Source organism: Triturus cristatus, chromosome 9, assembly GCF_964204655.1.
Source record: "Triturus cristatus chromosome 9, aTriCri1.1, whole genome shotgun sequence".
NCBI lineage: Eukaryota > Metazoa > Chordata > Amphibia > Caudata > Salamandridae > Triturus > Triturus cristatus.
The window spans coordinates 132,654,748-132,666,891 of NC_140592.1; the positions used below are offsets into that span (position 1 = coordinate 132,654,748).

At 38.5% G+C, this 12,144-nt stretch overlaps 1 protein-coding gene across 2 annotated transcripts in view; it reads right to left on the reverse strand.

Annotated features, from left to right (window-relative positions):
* Nucleotides 1-312: 312 nt before the first annotated feature.
* The window catches only part of LOC146797515 (inter-alpha-trypsin inhibitor heavy chain H3-like), a 575,472-nt gene continuing 563,640 nt past the window's right edge, over nt 313-12,144 (reverse strand). For both annotated transcript variants that reach the window (XM_085624529.1, XM_085624530.1), the window contains 2 exons: nt 7,491-7,602; nt 313-597 (listed from right to left, as the gene is read on the reverse strand). In XM_085624529.1, the coding sequence (XP_085480655.1) occupies nt 459-597; nt 7,491-7,602 (251 nt within the window). In that variant the 3' untranslated portion in view covers nt 313-458. The remainder of the gene's footprint in view (nt 598-7,490; nt 7,603-12,144) is intronic.

Sequence of the window (12,144 nt, forward strand, 5' to 3'; positions counted from 1 at the left end):
CCTGCTTAGATGCACCACTTGTTCAGAGCAGATGTGTCCTCTAAAATGGGTACAACCAACAGAGACAGGCTCAGTAGTTCCAGGACCACCTGGTTATTCTCCATTCTATGGGCATTATCTCCAAATGCCCGGACTTTGATGGAGAGATATCAGACAGATTGTTAATTATGCTCCAGGAATCTTCCTGCCATACATCCGGTCAACTCTTAAAGAGGGCTGCAATGATGAAATTGTTTTTCAAGATTTAATAGGCACTTTACAAATCAATCTATCATTTTGACACAATAAAAAGCAATTGTTTTTAAGACATGATTTGAGTGTTCAAATGTAATGTTTATTTTGCCCGACAGAACACGTTCTCAAAAACATGACTTAGAAGTCTAAAGGAGAGACAGGGTTTTTTTAAAGGCATCCTTTTTATGTCAAAATGGCAACACAATCATGACATCCTGGTTGATTTAGATGCTGCTAAACAGGGAGGGAACTATGTAGTCAGTGTGCACTCCGTCAATCAGCCCCGTACCATTGAAATGAACAAACCAGCAGGGGACGATGTCGCCAACTTTGGGGTTGTTTTGGTACTCTTTCTGCCAGCCCCTGAAACAAATGTTACACACAGTGTATTAGTATTGAATGGTGCATCAGAGTATACGTCCAACTTAAAACAAGCAGGAAATATATGCTACACATTACAGATCTATAGTAATTTGTCAAAACATCTTCCCAGGGTCTCCAGGCCAAAGCTCGGACTGCATGGTATTTTGTAGTGGATAGAATCTTCGAGGCAGGCTAGGGTTGGCATACTTTGTTAACTGGAAAAAGCATCATTATTGAGTTAGGAAATGCATATCATTCTGCATTACAAGTAGCTTTGTTCCCCATTCTTCAATGATTTACTTCCTTTTTAGCACTTGACACTTAACTTTGGCCGCACACATGTTTCATTAAGACTTGCGATACTTTATGGTTTTGACTTTGGTTGCACTTGTCACATGCACAACCAACTGAAGAAGAGAGTATAACTATACACAGACCGGAAATGGAGATATAGGAAAATGAAAAAAAGTGAGCACAAAGGACACAAAACGGTGGAAGGTTTAGGCACGAAGATAAAACAAGGGAGATGACAAAAGAAGAACAAGAACAATGAGAAATAGATCAGTGGAGCACACAAACAAGTTACATAGTATCACAGCGTGGGGCAGAGGTAGGAGCGAGATGTAAATATGGTGACACAGGGGACGAGTGAATAAGAGGGACCCGAGACAGCAGTTGGGGTACAGTTCAGTAAGTGACGGTGGATTAAAAGGCAGGGAGTGTGGAGAGACAGGAATTTAACAAGCTTTCCCTAATCAATAGGTCTGGCTTGACTTAGCTGTACATCTTTCTTCTTGTAGTGGGAGTATGTTGAGCGATATCATTAGATGCACAAACTGAAAACACACTGTGAGAAACCAGGACCTGTTTACATTGTCCCCCCCATACTTTTTGCCCCCATTTGGTCTAATAGATGCTGGTTGTCTGGCTCTGTTTATATCCTGGGCTCTGCTAAAGAGACCCAGGGGCCGTGCTCTGATTAAAAGTACATGATAATTAGGTATAATTATAGTTGGTACTGACAACCTACCTGTAACTCCGTAGTATATGGTTGCGCATGTAGGTTTAGATGCCTAGCAGATTTAATGAACTTAAGTGTGCACTGCGGTGGTGCTTTCTGTCATTTTAAAGCCAGCCCTGCTTTGCAGGCTGCTTTTAAAAGCAAATTCGACTTTGGAATTAAAGATTTTTCCAAAGTCTCTAACTACCTTATGCTTACATATAAGTTATCCATAAAGTCTCAGACAACAACAGAGTCCGTGGGTCTATATAGGTCTACCTAAACACAAAATTTTATGTGCAAAGAAACCAGCTACAACTCTAAATAAGGGAATCCTTCAAGAAGGACCGAGTCCCATCACGCACCGAGGTGGCATGCTTCATCATCTGGGACCTCCCTTAACCGCACCTGGTGCGGTTAAAGAGCTACAACTCCTTAGGTTACTATAAGAAGGAGGAGCTCAAGGATGTTTAAGCTAATACAACTAGGAGGGAATCACTCCCAAAATAGGAGGAAGCTGCCTATAGTGTAGTGAAATAAGGTGCAGTGTGTGAAAGTGTGATGTTAAAATTGATTAACACTGGAAAAAATGCTTTATTGAATATCCAGTGATATCAACATTAAAAAAGCAGAAATGATAGAGTGAAACGTGTACACCAAAAGATAAGAAACACGCACTCTAAGTTTGGGTCTACATGTTTCAGCCAACTAACGTCTCAAGAAGATGACCATGGCTTTCTTCAGGACCATAACACAACACTACTGCAATGTGATCAAGTGTATTAAGGGACATAAAGGAAACGATACAACCAACAGTGGTACCTGCTTAACGGTAGATGTACAGCACCGTCGGGTGCATAAAGTCTCCCTTAGGTGCCCCAGATGTAGGTTGTGGTGCCTTGTAACTATATGCAAGGACATTATAAAAGATGTTTTTATGCCCTGGCGAGGGAAAAAACTTCCAATTTCGTTTTATCCCATTGTAGCATATTGGCGCCATAAGTTAACATGAGAATACTTTATTAAAGTATAAATATTGACAGGAGTCAATTACAATATAGTTCAAAGACTTAACATGAGAATTAGAATAAATCAATCAACTTCCTCTCCTGATTGGCCAGCCTTTGGCAGGCTGAGCCAAATTGCCCTGATGAGGCATCAAGTGGCCTGCGTTGAGACAAATGACATCTGGTGGGAGGAGAACTGTAGCTTCAGAGCAAAGGGTAGGAAGGGGGCTGGGTTGCCAAACTGGTCTTCAAATAGGGAAATAATTGTTAGGACAGGTCACAAGCTCATTCACACGTGCTGCACCACCAGCCAGACAGGAGCCCCAGTTATTAAATTAGCAGAGGGGCTGGAAGGGGAGTGTTAGGGATACTTAGACACACCAGTAGGTTGGATTAACTAGATCTTAATCTCCAGGACAGAGTTTCTTCACTTTGGATTGTAAAGAAATAGTGCTTTCTGGGACAAGAATATGCCACACTTTGGAGGAAGTGGACATACTTCTGGGTGTCACCTTGTGACTCATTGGTCAGAGGTGGCCCCCTGCTTGTTGCCCAGGACCACTAGATAAATGTAGGAGAGCTACCCAACAACTCAGATCCCACCCTGAAACTAAAAGAAAGAGAAGGACTGCTCTGCTGGAACCCTAGACTACACCAAGAGGACTACACTCTGAATTATTGCACCTGCAGCACACTTTGGGAATTAAAGTCCTAAGGACTTTGCCTTGATTTAATAAGAGAAGGAATGGACTCCCTGAAAGCAGCAGTTTAAAAGAGCTCCACCTGTATCATCTCCAGCTGGACTTTAAAGGATTTGGCTACATTCATTGTGGGAGACAAAGTCCCAACATCCCAAAGAGCAACTCAGAGCTTCTGGAACCTTGTATTAGTGTTGTGGACCCCAAAATGCCTTTCTGAAAGTTTGGAGAAGATTGGAGAATTTTTGGTAAAATTTTCCAAAAGGTGACTAATTTTTCGACGAGAGTCAAGCCACTGACGTCGAACCATGACATGTGATGGATTTCAGGTTTGTCCCACTGTAAGCTCTGGAGCTAAAGACTTCCAAGATTTTACTAAGGCCTCGGGCTGAACCAATCCGCTGCGGTCAACTTGAAACCCTGCTTGAGGACGAGCCACGCTCGATGTTGAGAGAAAAATCTTCAAAAAAGTGACTCAGTCAAAATGTGACAATTTGACCGGGCCCTACTGCTAAGTGTAGTACGACCAGATGTCCCAAAGTGGCGCTTTTGGCTTTGAGGCATAAGAGAGTATTTATTCTTTGAAAATTCATATCTCTGGTTTCCTACATTGGATTTTTGTGATGTTTGTGTTGTTTTCATCAATTTTTATTGTGTGTTATATCTTATTTATTTAATGTATGGATGTTTTTATATGCTTTACACACCCGTCTCCCAAGTGAAGACTGCCTCAGCTACCAAGGGTTGAGCAAGGGAAAACTTTATTGAGACCTTGACTAGGCCTTATATTGTGATTGTGGCCTTCTTACTAGTGGAAGGTACCTGCTTACCCCTACTAATAAACCATATGCCACCAAAACATAAAGATGTCTTTCTGCAAGTTTCTACAAATTCTGAGCTACTTCAGCTTTTTTTAAAAAAACTGACTTGAATTGAACTGCTTCTGATATCATTTTGCAACACCTATCTAACATATTTTTTGTGTGTCTTAATTTTGCACTTAAGGTTCTATTTTAATTATTAATGTTTCAGACGTGCTCTTTTTCATATGAAAGTTCTATGCACCAGGGTTGTCAGTGGTTTGTGGGAAAGGTGATGTTGTGACCATGTCTTATATGTGATAAAGTACCCCCTGCCATACATGATAGAGATATTGGAAGTCTCCAGAACGTACAGAGAATTCCTGCTCACCTTAAGTCATGACATCCCCATAGCAGTTCATTTGGGGTAGAATTAGACTTGGAACAGGTTGGTAAACCATTTCTAATGGCCCTACATGTCTGCTAAAGTGAAGAGTTTTTGCAGCCCCTTTGCCACCTGTCAGGCCAGTGGCAAGACAGACGGCAAGTCAGAGTCTCCCTTGATACCACTGACAGCGTTTTGGACTGCCTTGGAGAGGGTGGCGATGGCCATTGTTGGTTCCCTAGAACCACCAACTGCATCAGGGAACAAGTATACCTTGGTGGTAGTGGACCTTGCCACAAGATACCCTGAAGAAATACCCCTCAGAACAGTCACTGCTCCTGTGGTGGCTAGGGCCCTATTAAAGTGTGTTCACCAGAATGGGTTTCCTAAAGGAGGTGGTTTCAGTGAGGGACACGCATTTCACATCTAGCTATCTGAAGGCAATGTGGGAAGAAAGTGGTGTTACCCACAAGTTCACCACCCCATATCATCTCCAGACTAATGGTCTGATCAAAAGGTTCAATAACACCATGAAGGGCATGATCAATGGTTTGTCTGACAAATTCAAGAGGAGATGGAACGTTTTCCTTCCATGCCTACTGTTTGCCTACAGGAAGGCCCCACAAAATGGGTTGCTTTAGCCCCTTTGAAATGCGGTTTGGGCACCCTGTAAGAAGGCTATTGTACCTGGTGAAAGGGTCTTGGGAAAAGTCTCTCAAGGATGCCAACGAAAATGTGTTGTATTATGTACTAGGCCTGAGATCTCCCATGGCAGAGTACATGTACAAAGCACAGAGGAGACTGGAGGCCCACCAGGAGGTCATAAAGCACTGGTATGACTAAAAGGATGGCATGCCTGAGTACAGAAAATTGGTGAGGGTGTTGGAGTGGCTACAGTGTTTTAGCAAAAGCCATTCAATTAAACTAGTGACCATCATATCTACAAGATGAGTAGAAAACCTTTAGGTATTAGCCCTTGCTCATTACTTGAGTAAAGGTGTCAATTGAGAACCCTTCCATGACCTGGTACATAAAACTTGTTGTACAACACAATTGGCTATAATACAGAACAATGGTTCACTCAGATATCTTTCAAAAGCAATAGTTATTCAATGCAAAATGCATCATTCATGCACAATTTATGTATAGGAAATAAAAACAAAATGTGTGAATAATACATCATATCATATTAACTGATCAGGCTGGATGCAGAAAAACGTTTTAAGTGAAAAGGCTGTATAGACAAAACAGTTGGAAGTGTCCAAAGGGCAGCTAAGTTGGTTACCAAACTGTTGGAATTGCACAATAAGGCTTTATCGTAAACACTTTGGGAACTCTTAAAGAACTGCATTTTGAAGTACGTACTGTATTGCAACAAAACATACTACAACATGCTATTCACAAACCTATGTACAGAGTTTCAGCCTGCAGAAATGTCAGCCCCAACTGCGGTGTTCATACATGTTGATATACAGTTTAGTTGTAAATGTAGGTATGGCACATTGGAGTGGCTGGAAAATGGGAAATACCACTAACGGGAAGGGGAATAGGGTGGAATAAGGAGGGACTCGAGAGGGGTTTAATGAGGGACATCAACCCACCCGCAAATGAGTAAGTTTATAGCTATTCACAACCTACACTTCAATTGTCACTACTGCCAGAGAGGTACCTAAAACTTAAGTAAAGCACTCTAGATTTTCCATTAAAAATTGCAAACTATAGTTCAAAGAATTAAAACAAATAGATTAATGATACTCTCAGCTACAATTAGTGTATAGTACATTAATGTAAAGAATAAACATTTACTACAACTAAATGATGTACTTAACTTTGATATTCTGGTCCACAATATTTTTATAGTGGCAACATTTTTGACATGATATTCAGGTTACAAGATATTTCAAATAAAAATGTTGACTTTCACCCAATATTCATTAGTCAAGTAATTCTGCAACCCCATGAGACAGGAGATTTTGTGACTTTTGGACTATTGGTACGTAGGCCGTATCAAAAAATTAAAGCAGGTCATGAAAAGTCAGTGCACAAACTGCAACCACTAGGTGCAACCTGTATCTTTGTATATCGTGCCCTAGAATACCTATCTACTTGGTGGACGTGGTGTCCTATGGGTGGAACCGGCTTTGTGTTGGTCAAAGGTGACTTTGGGCTGAATGTCGTTTATAAAAACATGGATTTCACAGCCTATTTTATAATGCTCATCTGCTTCCATCCTCACTAAACTGTCAGTCACTGCCAGTTTAGGTATCACCATTCTAGCCAATGTCGCTGACGTTGTCCTTGTGTTGACTGTGATTTGCTAAAAGTAATTAGTGCATATGATTCTCAGTAAGGGAATGTTTTTAAAGTGCTCAAGCACTTGGTGGCCGTTTCTGACGAGGTATTAGGTGTGAGAGAGGTGGACAATAAATAGAAAAATCCATAAAATCAAGAGACACGCAAAATACATTTTATGATTCATTAAATATCTCCATACAGGTTTGCAGATGGTACTCTAAATTGTTGAATGAACTACCATCCCTATTGGGCTCTCTAGATATCAGCACTGCATATTGTGATGGCCAATGTTGAGAAAACATTTCTGTCAATAATCCTGAGGATGATGAGCTTACTACAATGCTTACTATTCACCATGTCAAAAATCAGAGGCATGCAAGTGATAGAAGGTAAAGTATATGATAGCCTTTCACACAGTGTTAATTCCAACAGCATTGCAATATGTTCCCAAAGATCAGACATTCATTATTGCAGTCACTAATATACAACCTTTAGACAGTGAGCTCACTCAAACAACAAAATGACCCCTCATTTGAAAAATTATTAAATATATTTTTAAAGTATCTCATTCATTGATAGAAAACCAGCTCTGATGCATGCTCAAGTAACCAAGAGGTAAAAACATTTGCATGCTATGAAAATCTGAGATAACCATTCAAAAGGAAGCTCTTTGACCCTGTGAGAAAAATAATAGAGGATTTGATTTACCTTGTAACTGTAAGCTTGTGCTTCTTCACAATCATTGTAGCATCAGGTTTCTGTGGGTTGGAGGTTTGATGCAGGTCAAACACCTCAAAGTCAACACCATGGAAAAATTGTCCTTGTGGAAACAAAAAAAAAAATATTGCGGTCCAATGCAAACACATATTTCTGTTTTTGTTGCCAAATTAGAAATTACCATATCATAAATCATGTTTGGAGACACCACAGGAGGCTAGGCTGCTAAATCTATAGTGTGCCTGCATGTTCTCAAGTAATAGATATATAATGAACCTCTCTGATTTATCATGATATGGCACTCACTTATACGAGTTTCAGAATGGATCAAGCAGTTTCTCTTATACATGAGCTTCATTGGGTTCTCAATTTTAGATGTGTCTATTTTCAGATGCGTGCACACCCGCTAATCCACGACTTGAAAGGATGCTGTTAAACTGGCATTTTTAGATGCACGTGAAGGTAGCATAAACAGAAGCTGGACACCATCCACCTAGTTAAAGGTTTTACAAAGGGAACATATCAGCTCAAGAAGTGCCCCTTGTTACATGTTAAGAAAAGAATGCAAAGATGGGAGAGCCCCAAGAGACTCCCCACAATGATGGCTGCCTCTGTAATTAAAATAGAGGTGTAATAATCTGAAAACAAACAATTAATCCAATTTATACCCTTCCAAGGATCACAGTCAGATAGACTCATTTAAGATGGGGTGCATGGACAATGGAGCAATTATTATCAGTAGATCTATTATAATCAACGTTCAAACACATTTCCATCAAGGTTCCACTGTAGAACATGCTAGTGGTGATCATGGGCATTATATTCTTGTGTAAGCTGAACTGATCGTAGACATGAGTTAAGGTTTCATTTGCTTCACTTTGTGGCTTAAATTGATAACTAGCTATAACAAGAGATAAATAGTGAGTCGGAATGAATTCAACAGCTGGACAAATCTGTTGTATTTATGCTAGGCCTCTTCAGGAGCAGAGTAGCAGTTACAGTCTTTAAGGCGCTGTTAGAAACCCCTTAAAATGTAAATATCAAAAGGGTTTTAGTATCATAACTATAGTGGGTTAGAATAGCTAATACCTTGTAGATACACAAAGTGTGATACCCTTTGTTAAAAAAGAACTTTTGATTTTAAAAAGCAGCATGTTGGACAGAGTTAGGAATAAAGCAGTCTAGACGAGGCCCAGAGTTGGTTACTTTTATTAAATGTTGACATCCCAGTCCCAAGCATCTGGGCTTTTGAAGCACTGTAAATAGTATAGCATCACTGTCAAGTGGAATCAACTTTAATTCAATGACTAACCTACTTGCGAATTCTCTTTTGTTTTTGAACAATTGTGCTATTAGCTTATAAAGGGTCAAAATGGAGACACTCACATTTCCTCTAGAATTCTTGAAACACCTTTTGAGGAGATTAGAAGCATTTATTTTATTTTGGTTCATGAAATAACACATTTTCTCTATCCTGATAAGGTGATTGTGAAGCTTTTCACTGTGAACAAAAATGCTCATCTCCTCTGAATCAATGTGTTATGACATCTATGCTCTAAGTGAACATTCATTATAATTTTAAAACAATAAGCACAGGGAGACTATTTCATAGCTACAACTTCTTGTTTAATATGCTTTCATGTAGTGGAAACAGTAAATATCGATTAACTCTGCTGCCGCCAGCGAGCTGATCAGAACAAGATTCGCATTCCATGGGATTGGGTGGAGAAATGCTTAAAACAAAACAAACTGTTCATGATCTAGTTATCCTCTTCAATGTAAGGTCACCTGTTTGTTGCTCTAATGTCCCTAGAGTTCAGCTGCTGATGCAGATGAAACATAGCTCCAGCATCCTATCATTTGTTTACTAAAGAGAGTTTCAAAACCATCTTGCTAAATGGAAAGTGAAGTCTAAGAAGTCTAAGAAGTGGCCAACCAAGTTTCCCTGTTACTTGGCTGAATAACTAAAACATGGGCAACAGAGTTATGACATGAGCCATTAAGCTACTATTAAAATCTTCCAGGATAGTCAGATATTAAAATTCAGTGGACAACATACAAAACGGTTCTGCCAAAGAATTGATGAATAATGATTTGGTGAAAAGGGCCCTTAAACACTTATCAAGCATACCTGAATATTGGGTGAAACAATGAATTGAACTAACATTAGTTGTTGGTTCAAGGTAAAACTCTTACATTTCCTTCCTGCCAGTCATGCAGTTGTGTAGTAATAAATAATGGCAATCTCCTGGATGCATCATTGGATATAAATTGCCTACATCTACAACTAGATGGCACAAAACTAATCTCTATATGTCAAACCTTTGGGTAAGTCGACTCATTTGTGTCATTGCTGCTGCTTTATATTAATGTCCATAATTAAAAAATTATGGCTGTGGTGATTCAAACTACACTGAACAGGATTGATGACGAGTTGAAGATTTGAGCAAGTTTGAATAGATTTTGTTTCAATTACTTGGGCATCTGAATTTTTAAGAATCTGACATGGTTGCTTCACATGAAGGAGGACATTTATTAGGCACCTCGGGTAAAACAAAATTGTTTTGTATTTTAATTCAGACTAGGTGAGAGTATAAGCCACAGAGGGGATGGCCAAATAAATTATAGCGTTAGAAGTCCAGTAAATTGGTAGCCACAGAAGATAATTCATTTTTGGTATTAGTTCTTGACTTACTTGATGCTTCTGATATTCTCTCATCTATGCCACATATTTGGACATTTTATGATAAGGACAGGGCATTTATCGGCAATGATTAGAAAATAATATTGGATATGTAGAAGTTTGAACACAGTCTGTTATAGTTGACTCCTGGTAGTTGTTTGGCACGGCTATTGGTCAAATATACTTAAATGGAAGTACAAACCTAGGATTTAAAGATAGGTTTAAATGTCTAAAACTGATTTTCCCAAATTCTCATGTGCAAAAAAGCAAAGATTTAGTAGTCAAAATCTTATGATGAAAGGGAATTACATGTTCTTTCCTATCACTTACTCATAATTTTAAGAGCGGACATGCAAACACATTTAAAAATAATTAGGCACCTGGAAGTGACTAGGACCATTACCAGATTCAGTTTTATGAAAATCCTTCTGACCATCACAACACACAGATGGGAACATACAATCCATCTTTATTGGTTATGATTATATGACTATTTGTTGCTTAAATATTAACAAAATGAATTAGTGCTAATTTGATTTCTGTCAGATTCTAATATTAACCACATTAAAGACACTGGAAGAGAATGCTATACCCTGTCATATTTCAAAATGAAATTATCGCTAAAGATTAATGTTTGTGTTGGTTTAGAATCTTTGTTAGGACAACAGTCACTATTTGCTTGTGCCTGTGCCTTATTGTTTACACTCCTGTGCACAATGCATTTTGTATGTTAATAACTTACATGTTTTTTTCCAGTCATTATGTGGTTAATAGTTATGTAAAGTAAGAGAAAAACTGTACACTTTTTAATGTAAAAAATACGAACACATGTCTTTCTACCTGAAAGTTCATTACTTGTTGATATATTAGAACAGGCTTCTCCAAAGACTAGCTTGTGAGTTACTAGTAGCTCTCCAAGTACCAGTTAATAGCTCTCCTGTGTACAGACAAGCCTACTAAATTAGAAGATTTTGCCTGGTTAAATTGATAGAAGTATACCAAAATTTAGAGTGTGTATTCAAGATGAAAATGTGTGTATTTTCAGAACTCATAAGCTGATGTTTGGAGAAATATAGATGGAATTCCAAAATGTATTAAAAGCTGATATTTGAGTGATAAATCAAATAGTGTTGGTGAACTGTATTACAGATGTTATTACCTTAGTGCCAAGGGCATGTCAGCAATGGCTGTTATGTATTATCCACGTATGGTCATTCCCAATTAGCAAAACCTCCTATTTTTTAAATAACTGCTGGCAGTGCAATTTTACATATGGTGGCCACAAATATTATCTTTCCAGATGAGGTCACTGTTACAACACTACTAATAGTAGTTCAGGGTGACTTTAATTGAGCATATATAGTTCATGTTGCAGAATAGGTTGAAGGCCAAGTAGTTTATGACTTGTAATGTGGAACTCTCAACTTAACTCCGGTACATTTTTCCTAAGCATATTAAAGTGAACTACTGTATACAGTAATGGACATAAAGAATTTACAAACATAATTTTGACAAGTGTGCACATTAAATAGGACTTCTAGAGTGCAGCCACCTAACAAAATTAATGCTTAAACAGAATGCCTGAACCCATAAACTATGGAATAATATTTGTGCAGTGTAGTGATACCTACTATTTGCACGTCACAAGAAACTAAATACGACTGATACCTGACGCATAAAATAAACGTGCAACTTTATACAAATCCTGTGTGTCTCTTTGATTCTGACACATGTTACACTTGATACAGCCGATGCAGAGAATCTCTACTTAGGAATTTAGTTCTCACATTGAATGTTTCACTAATGTTGAGATAAATGCATTTGATGACTAACTTAGTATTATTTTATTAATGAAAGATGTCTTTAAATAAGAGAGTTAGCTAATAAAGCAACTGACATGTTTTATATGATTGGTATAACTGAAAGGACTTATACAAATAATGCATATTATACTGAATCATG